Source organism: Triticum aestivum, chromosome 2D, assembly GCF_018294505.1.
Source record: "Triticum aestivum cultivar Chinese Spring chromosome 2D, IWGSC CS RefSeq v2.1, whole genome shotgun sequence".
NCBI lineage: Eukaryota > Viridiplantae > Streptophyta > Magnoliopsida > Poales > Poaceae > Triticum > Triticum aestivum.
The window spans coordinates 301,117,702-301,127,433 of NC_057799.1; the positions used below are offsets into that span (position 1 = coordinate 301,117,702).

General features: G+C 49.8%; 1 protein-coding gene across 1 annotated transcript in view; it reads left to right on the forward strand.

Annotated features, from left to right (window-relative positions):
* LOC123052832 (protein YABBY 1) overlaps nucleotides 1–9,125 on the forward strand; it is a 70,691-nt gene extending 61,566 nt beyond the window's left edge. The window contains exon 7 of the mRNA XM_044476178.1: nucleotides 9,060–9,125. Within this exon, the coding sequence (XP_044332113.1) occupies nucleotides 9,060–9,125 (66 nt within the window). The remainder of the gene's footprint in view (nucleotides 1–9,059) is intronic.
* Nucleotides 9,126–9,732: the final 607 nt, after the last annotated feature.

Consider the following 9,732-nt stretch of genomic DNA (forward strand, 5'->3'; position numbering starts at 1 on the left):
CGCTCGCTTGCGGCCCAACTATGCCCAAAAGCGAATTCAAACGCGCCGATCTAGCCTCCCGAATATCACGCGTACCGGTCACCACCGGCAATTGCTGCGACACCATCCGACCACCCTTCTTCTTTCTCCTAGCCACTCTCGTCTAGCACTCGGGACGAAAAAATCGGACAAGGTGATAGCCGGCGGCCCCTCCTTCGGCAACGGACCACTCCATGGTTTCACTTTCGACTTCTGCGAAGGAACCGGAGTACCGAGCGATAACGATTTCTTGCAACTCACCACAGGTTTAGTCACAGGGATAGATGTTACCAAGCCACTCGTAGATGGCGGCCGAACTGTCGGTTCCGGCAGATCCTCATCATCTTCATCGTCATCAGCAAGAATCCAGAAACGTCCCCCAAACCGCTGCGAAGGCTTGGGTCCATCGTCGTCCTCCGTAAGATCAACTACGGCAGTTTGTTCTTCGCAGTCCATGGGGACCTGCACACATTCAAGAACCTCGATATGGAAAAAATCAATCTTTAAATGCTTACCGATATCAAGCTCTTCGTCAATGTTGAGATGTCGTCCGGACAAAATTTCTCCTTCTTCATCTCGGATCGTCATCCAATGAGACGGGTGCGAGTAGATCAGGCCATTGATCCATCTCCCCACCTCTCGAGCATCTTCAAAATGCACGTACCATTTCGTAGGATTCAAAAAACCCCGATCCTGATCCTCCGTCGAGGGATCTCGACGAGAAGCCGGGGAAGAGGGCAGATCGAGCGCCGCCACGGGAGCCACCACGAGCGTCGGCCGCACCTCATCCAGAGGAAGAGGCGGATCCGGCGACAACCGCAGCGGCGGCTGAGGCGGAGTCGTCACTCCGCGAGGCGGATCAGCGGCGGTGAAATCCCCCCTCCGTCGGCCCCCAAGCCCTCCCCATCGGCTGGCAAGAGCGGCAGCGGTGGCTCTGGCTGGATCGGCGGTGGTGGAGACTCACGCCCGTCGCCCATCCTGATCTGCCTTGGCTCCATGCTTCTTGTTGAAAGACTGGATTGTGTGTGCTGAAAACCTCTACACCATCAGAGCCAACAAGAGAAGTGATGCAGTTATGTCTGTGCTGAACAAAGGCTAAAGCATGAAAAAAACTGAATTTTCACTGCCTAAAGTTACCCCATTAATCTTGCCCCTTTGCCGCCAATATTCCTTCTACTGTGAGAGCAATTTCTCCAAGTGAAGCTTGAGAGCCTTTCTAAAGGAGGATTCAAAAGGATATAAATCCCTGGATTGTTCTAAAGTATCCAGCATAGCAATCAGAGCATTGAGTGATATGATATCCTCTTTAAGATTGGAGAGTGTTTTGGTCCAGTTCTTCAAACTTTTTCGCAAGATTTTCATTTTTGCATTAATCCTCTTTGCTGCATCTGCATAGTGAATGCTTTGCTTCCAGACAGACTCAACCAAGGGTAAGAAGCTTTCATGATCCATCCACCAGTTTTCAAACCTAAACACATTGCTTATGGGCATGGAATTCTGGATAGAAATAATGCATGGTATATGATCAGATGTTGTCATTGCCATAGGAAAAGCCATAGTATTTGGATAGGAAATGGTCCAGGCACTAGATGTGAAAACCCAGTCTAGCTTCTCTAAGAGTGGGCTATCTTGCATGTTGCTCCAAATATATTTTCTCCCCTTCAATGGAATCTCAATCATACCCAGCTGGCTAATAGCAACATTAAAGTGCAACATGTTCGAAATTTTACCACCAGGTTTGTTTCTGTCATCAGGGTTCCTAATGAGATTGAAATCTCCTACCAGAAGCCAATCTGCATCATCTAGGATTTGAATTCCTTCTAACCATCCCAAGAATTATGTTTTCTTATCATCTTGACATGGAGCATAAACATTTGTTAGTGTCCAACAACTACCACACTTAGTAGATTGCAAACCAACTGAAATTGCATAGTTATTTTGAAATAAGATTTCCCTTTGAAGTGAGTAGAGTTCCAAACAATAAGTATTCCCCCAGACCGACCAATAGAAGGTGTGAAAGCAAAAGCATCAAACCGCGAGGGGCAAAAATTCCGGATGAAAGAAATATCAATAGTTTCCTTCTTAGTTTCCTGAAAAGATACTATGGAACAACCACTTTCAGAAATCTTATTCTGTATATGCAACCATTTTTCTGGGGAGTTAAGTCCTCTAATATTCCAGTTTAATACTTCCCAGTGTTGTTTAGTCATTAGAATGGACTTGATAAAACAAGGGACTGATTTCCCACTGACCACTGCCCCAATCCCACAGGGAAAGAGTGTCACTATCAACTGCCTGAACAGGACAAAATCCAAAACAACCAGGAACATGCAAGATATAAGCATACATCATAGCCTGGATTGGACCAGGCCTGCAAATATCAAGGGACTGAACATGTAAACTGGTCCACATAAGGATAGAGATATAATAACAGGTCCACATAAGCATGTCCAAAAGCAAACTCCTTACAGAGTACTTAGAATATAAAAATAACATAAGAAACTTTTTCAGAAGAGCAAAGGCCCCCTCTTCACTTCTTCTTGGGCTTGACATTCTTGTGGTCATCCACATTCTTCTTGGTTGCCTTCTTTGCTTTCTTTGGCTGTGGTTGATCCTCAGCCAGACCAAACTTATCATAAAGATTTTTCACAATTTGCTTACTAAGGGGTGGCTCCACAGCAGAACAAGCCAGGCAGTTTTTATCAAAGCATGTTTTTCCCTTATAACCTTTATGAAGGTGCTTGAGCCTGTCACTCCTTCGCACCTATGATATAACCAGAGGTGTTTTAACATTCTTCTTTCGAGCATGAACCAGAGAAGTACTGAGCAACTCAACCTGAACAACTGGTGCAATCTTGGTGGCTTGAGGGGTGGAGAAGCCTCTACTAACTTGCTGACTAGCAGCCTGCACAAAACATAATGGAGGTGAACTGGTTGGACATGTTGTGGGAAGCACAAACTGTCTAAGAGAACTAGCCGAGCAACATTGCCGAAAAATTTCGCACAGCTTGGACTTAAGAATGGACCTAGCCCAATCAAAATCCGCTGGTGATAACAGTTTTGCTGTGAAGAAATCCACCCACTGGGCAGGAACAGAAACATATGTCTGAGATGAGTCCATGGGACAGAAGAATTGCGCCCATGCTCTTTCCCCCTCCTGGGAAACCGAGATCGACAAAGCCAGATGTGAAAAGTCTGTTTGTCTCTAGTTGATCTTGATCTACTTCAGAAACAAATGTGTCCTGCTGTGCTGCAAAAGGGACCACCAACTCTGCTTGTGAGACAACAGGAGCATGTGGAGAGTCCTATGGTCCTCTTTCTCAATGATCTGAACCTCAGACTGGACAGTGACACATGGGACCGATTCGAGGCCTGAGAAGCATAGTCATGGTGTTCATGGGAGAGGAAGTATATGGTGTAGGGGTAGGAAGAGCAGCATAGTTAACCTGATCCTGAATAAAAACCATACCAAGCTGAATATTCTGAAAGAACGGGCCATTCTCTTGCTGGATTGAAACTTGGACTATATTCAGTGGTTGAACAATATCATTATTGGCAGCCCCTTCTGAGGAATGGCTAGAAGCTGAACTGATGGTGACAGTTAAATCACTGTCACTGTCAGCAATTGGAAGATTTAGATCAAAGGGTGCAACCACCTCTTCATCTCCAGGGATTAAGTGATTCTGGATTACAGGATTGAGCATTTCCTGTAGCTGTTCAAATTCCATCTCATCCAATTCATGCGGCTGCTGAAGATCATTGAGCTCAAGAAAATCATTGGGCACCGCATTATGGCCCTGAGCATTAGGCTGCTGATGATGTTCACCATGAATTCCCCATACATGTTGCAGGTTCTGACCAAACTGATTGTTCTGTGCTTGTGGTGCCCATCCTGGCCATAGCTCCACAGGTGGAGGAGCAGGGATCTCCTGTGGGGCAGGCATGGGATGTGGATCCCCCCCATAGGGTTTAGATCATCCTCATCCGCTGGCAGAGCACCCAATAAATTATGTCCTAGGATGATAATTGGTACAGACCAAGATTCAACTTGATTCTTATTGCACACGGAAACCATACAACTATGAGGGATTAAGGCAATATCCGCAACTAACACTTAACGACAACCCTGGTATAGTCACTTGCCATCTTATCCCACGTCTCAACTCTAGCAAAGTCTTTCAGGGCATCCTGGATGTGTTGTAGCTCCCACAAATCGACAGGAAAAGCAAGCAGAGCCAACCAGTAGACTTGATTATAAGTAAAACTGCGATGATTAATCCCCTCATTGTGCTTGACAAAACTAATGCTATGATTTTGAAACATATGTCGGCTATGATCCACAAGCCAATCTCTATCAGCGACAGAATCCAGTTGCACAAAAGCAGTACCAAGAGGACAGCGCTGTGTCATCTCCAACGAGAACTGCAGGTGATCCTCAAGAAAACCACGGAGAAAAGCCCGAACCTGACTGAACGGAACTTGAGCATGAGGAGCAGGAGTGATGGTGGCAATGGCGACATCCTCGTGCTTCGCCGATACTGGAGTAATTGACAAAAAACTACCACATTTCACATATCCGTCCCACAAAACTACCACATTTTGAAAACTGACCAAAAACTCCAGATTAGTGCTAATTTCGTGACAAAAAACTACCACTTCTGAAAAATAGCCGGTTTAGACGATTTAAACGTGTTTATGACAAGCGGAGCCCACTCGTCAGGGCTGACGTGGCGGCAAAGTCAACTCCGTTTATTTTGACCGTCAAGTTGACTGATGGGGCCCACGCGTCAGCATCACCTTCTTCTTCCTCCTCTCTCTCTATGTGGCATTTCAACAAACACTACATGTGCACACATGGGGACGAGCTGCACCTGTGCCCACGCACGGCCACAGGCGACAAGTAGCAGCAGAGACCAATACGGCCATGAGAAGCAGCTTGCCCTGCCGCCCCCACCACTGCTGCTCCCCGGCGGCCCCTGCTGCCACGACGGTCACGAGAAGCCGAGAATGGCGTCGTGCCCGCCGGCGAGGGAGCAGGGTAGGAGGAACCAGGCGAGGAAGCGGAAGGAGTGGCTGAGCTGCGCGGTGTAGTCGGCGCGCACCTCGTCTGAGTCGTGGCGAGCGCGGGCGGCAGTGGTGCTCCGGCCATGGTGAGCATCAACGACGGCGGGAGCGCGGCAGTGGGCGGAGCTAGCAGGGCGTGGCTGGGCGCTGTCGGCAGGCGAGCGCGGCAGTGGGCGGAGCTAGCGGGGGGCTGGGCGCTGTCGGCAGGCGAGCGCGGCAGTGAGCGGAGCTAGCGGGGCGGGGCAGCAGCAGTGCATCAGTAGGCAGGGGCGCTGTCACTTAACAGGGAGCAGGGAGCAGGAGGAGGAGGAAGAAGGTCGCCGGTGCCACGGGCTAGCGCTGCTCACCGGCGTCGACGCGTCGGCACGGTGGTGCTGCCCGATGCACATAAGGTGCTTGTTGAAATGTCAAACAAGAAGGAGGGGAGGAAGAAGAAGGTTGATGATGACATGTGGGTCCCATTTGTCATAACGGTTAACTTCACGGTCAAAATAAACAGAGTTGACTTTGCTGTTGGTCACACATGTCATAAACAGGTTTAAAATCATAAAAACGGTCATCAACTCAACTTGGTAGTTTTTTGTCACGAAATTAGGACTAATCTGGAGTTTTTGTTCAGTTTTCAAAATGTGGTAGTTCTGTGGAACGAATACATGAAATGTGGTAGTTTTTTTTCAATTACTCCCGATACTTGCGCACTGACGTGATACCGACACTATGTCGGCCGCCCGGCCACCTCCATCGCATTGTACCTACCCGGAAGGAAAGGTGTGGGATCGATGGGGTAGGCGGCCATGAGCGAATGCTGCGGCGGCACGGGGCAAGCAGAGGCGGCAACGTCAAGCTGAAGGTGGCTAGAAGGCGAAGCGGCAAGGGGGGAGGGCTCTATTTCCTTGGGGTAAATGCTGGCTGTCCTTTCTTTACCTCCCGTCTCATCCAGCAGTTTGGCAGGTAAGTGATTATTACCCAAAGAAAAGGATAAAAAATCATGTAGGGGATAACTACTAGTTGGTATATCATTTAAGTCCTGCGACCGGCCAAGGTTGAGATCGAGACATACCTTGTGTCGCGCTTGCCCAGGGGACAAATTCAAGTCCAAATCGAAACCTGCCTAATTTAAATGATTAACATGATTTGCCTGATTTGTGTCCAAAATAGTATGATTTTTTGCCTGTTTAGATGATCCACTGGGAGGCTTGGGATGAGCTTTAGGGACCCAAACTTGGTTGGTCTGGGATTGACCTTTCGAAGCAAAAAAGACTCGCAGTCTCGGCTGATGTGCCCTGGTTTCAGACAAATGCCAGGAGTAACAACCACCGGCGGGTGTGTCCGGGGCGTTACACTTGCGGACCGGGCTGAGCCGATGTGTTGGGCCATTCCAGTCTTTCAAATACTTATTGTTTTCCTTCATGAGCCGTGACATTCCTCTGAAGAACTGGCCTATCCAATCTGTCAAAAACTGAGACCCGTCCTGCTGTCATGTTAGCAGTATCCACCGTCACAGACTTAGCAGCCAAGTCCTACTGGAGTCGATCAAAAACCGAAGAGACTGGCACTGCAGAACCTTTCTCATGAGTGGGTGATTTGTCAGGGGCGAATAACTCCCCAAAAGCTTCTGGAGATAACTTTGCAGCTAATAAAACTTTGAGCTCTGTTTCCTCCTCCTTACTGAGGTAGTCCATGATCGAGCGAGGATGTGTGAGCCTGAAAAACTCCTGTATGGAGAATAAGTCAAAGCCGACAACAATTAGCCTGAATAAGTCCTCCTTTTTAGAAAGCCGAAAGCTTGTGTAAGAAAGATAGGCGCTTGACACTTGCAGACAAAGAGAGATTGACACGGTGGTGCGCTGCTCTCTATCAATGAAGCATTGTATTCTCCAGTCAGGTTCCTTCCCCGGGTGAACAAAACCCCCCATGGGTTGGCTTTGCCGGTTGAGGCCACGATTTTGGAGGTGTTGTTTTTGAGTTTTGGACCTCACCTCTTCGTTGGCAACGAGTAACAGTTTAGTGTACGAGTATATATGTCCAAATTTGGCATCGTCTTTGGATGGACAACATCGATTGTGGACTTCGTCGAGACTCACCAATGAGATATAGTGGTTTGCTTTGCAATAGGGGTCAGCCGACATTCCTTTCTTTGTTTATTATGTTGTCGAATATGCAGTTTCCACATGAAGCTAGTATATGATAGTTGGTTCGTTTTGACCTTGAAGGTGATGATCTGGTCGGAGTATCTACTTGTAGGGCCCCCCTCCCGCGGCTCCCGTGTCGTCCTCCTAGGGCGACTCGGGGCGACTAGGATTTCCCCGCGCCGCCACCCCCTCCAGCCCCTCCTCCCCTTGCCGCCACCAGAGGTACGCCTGCCTAGGAGGCTGCCGATGAAGGTGGCGGCGAGGCTCTCCGTCGCTTCGTCCCTTGGCGAAGGACCCCGGACGCCGGGGCGGCGGCCCCGGACGGCGAGGCGGCGCTACCTTCACGGCAGGTGGCGGGCGTGGGATGCGGCGGACGGCCTCCTCGGCAGCTTGGGCAGCGAGGAGCCGGCAGGAGGTGGTCGTGGCGTGGGCTTCTTCCACTCCAGATCTGAAGGTCGGGCCTCTCTCCTCCTCTGCTCCACTCCCCCCTCTGGCCGTGTCAGATCTGTTGCTTTGGCAAGTAGATCCGGTGCCGGCGGGGTGTCGGTGGTATACGACTGCGTCTGGGGTAATCCCTTGGCCGGTTCTCCGGCCACGGCGGCGACGGCGCGCGCGCGCGTGGTTTTCTCCCTGGAGGCGCCGCTGAGGACCTGCTCTATCCACCCCCGTCCCAGATCCCGGGTGAAAGCTCAAAACCCGTCCCGGGGTTGGGCGGCGGCGGCGCCCTGCGCGCCGTTCTCTTCTTGGAGACGCCGCCTGGGGCTCTCTGGTTCTTCGGGAGAGTGGTAGTGAGATTGGAGAGCTCTCGTCGGCGGCGAGCCCAAGGGGTGATTTTTTTGTGTAGGGTGTGCGTTCCTGCAGGTGTATGCCTCGACGGAGTCTTGCTCTGCGGCGGCAAGGTCGTGGTTGTGCCATGTTCGGAGGGGGATAGGGTTCCCCGTCCTGTGGACAGCTGTGACGCCCACTGCAGATGCATCTCCCCCTGTGCGGTCACTGGAGCGACTCCTAGTGCTTCCACTTTTCGCCCCAGGTGCTCTGTTGTGCTTCTTCGACGATCCTCCTGGCAGTTTTCCTTCTGTTTCTCGGTGTCCAAGGAAGGGGGCAGTGCAGCGGATGTGGTGTGTCTTCGGTGTGGCGAGGACCGATTGTGTGCTTGCTCAGGTGTGTCGGCCGACGCTTGCTCTAGCTCTCGGGTGAGCTCCCAACGATCCGATGGTACGGCGCCTTCGAGCCTAGGCGAGAGGATAGGGTTCCTCTTCGGCGTTGGAAGACAAGTGTTTGTTTTCGTCCGATGCTACATGGTCAGGCGACCCTCGGTGCTTCCATGCTACTGATTGCTCCTCGATGCTTCTTTGTTTTCCTGTATCTGGTCCCGGGGTGCAGCGGGCTTCGACATTACTTGCAGGATTTTCTCGTGTGTTGTCTTGGTGTGCAGTAGTGGGCGTTGCGTTGTTAGCTGTTCAGTCAGCTCTCATGTATCTTTCGGTCGCTCATGCTTGGTGACCTTGTGTAATCCTGGCCGGTTGATGGCTTTGTTAATTCAAAGCCGGGCTCTTCTTGAGCCTTCGTTCCAAAAAGGTGATGATCTGGTCCATGATCTTCATGTTTTTGTTGGTTCTTTAGCATTTAGCCGTACACTACTTGTGCACAACTTGATGCTTGACATTGTGTTTGTTTAACCAATAATACAGTAGGATCTGTTGGTGAACCCGCGCTGCTGATTTTTCATGTTTAATTTCATTTAATAATTTGATCTGGCTTAATTGTAATTTTTTTAATACTAGCGCTTAATTTACACTATCAAATATGACATTAATTTGTGTGGGTTTGCGTGCATGTTTGCAGTGGGCCCATCTTCCTCGGCTGCACTTCGGCCTGAGCGTTGCCGACGGCGGCGGCGGTGCCAATTAGCTCCAATCAAGACCACGCATGCATGCAGAAGACGATGGTTCGTGCAATCGACACCGTGTGTTCACGTTCATCGATCTCCATCGTCGTATAGCTATCTGTTTATGCATGTGTGTGCATGCATGCATGCTCTGTCACGTATCGTGCGTGTGCCTAATTAAGTCTAAGTTGCTACTACATGATTCATGCCATCGATCGATCTCTGGACTATTGCATGTCGATCCTGCGTAGATTTAGATCCTACGCTTAATAAATGGACAGGAGTGTGTTTAATTATTGTTTTATTAGATGTACTATCATGGTGTTGTGGATAAAGACTTGATGCGCTGATAATGATGTCTGTCTTTTTCTTCAAAAAGTTAAGACTTTGTCCTCTAGACGGTAAAGGAGGTCTTTGCCGTCTGCTTTTAAAAAACAAACGATAAAGAACTGGCTAATGGCAAAGATCCTATTTGTCATCACTGTAACGGCCCACCCACCCCCCCTCTTAGTCGTCGTCTGCTAGCAGACGGTAAAGAGGTTACTACCTAACGGCTAACGGCCCACCCCCCACTCCTCCTCCTCCTCCTCTCTCTCTCTTCTTTCTCTGCCTCCATCTCTCTCCACCCCG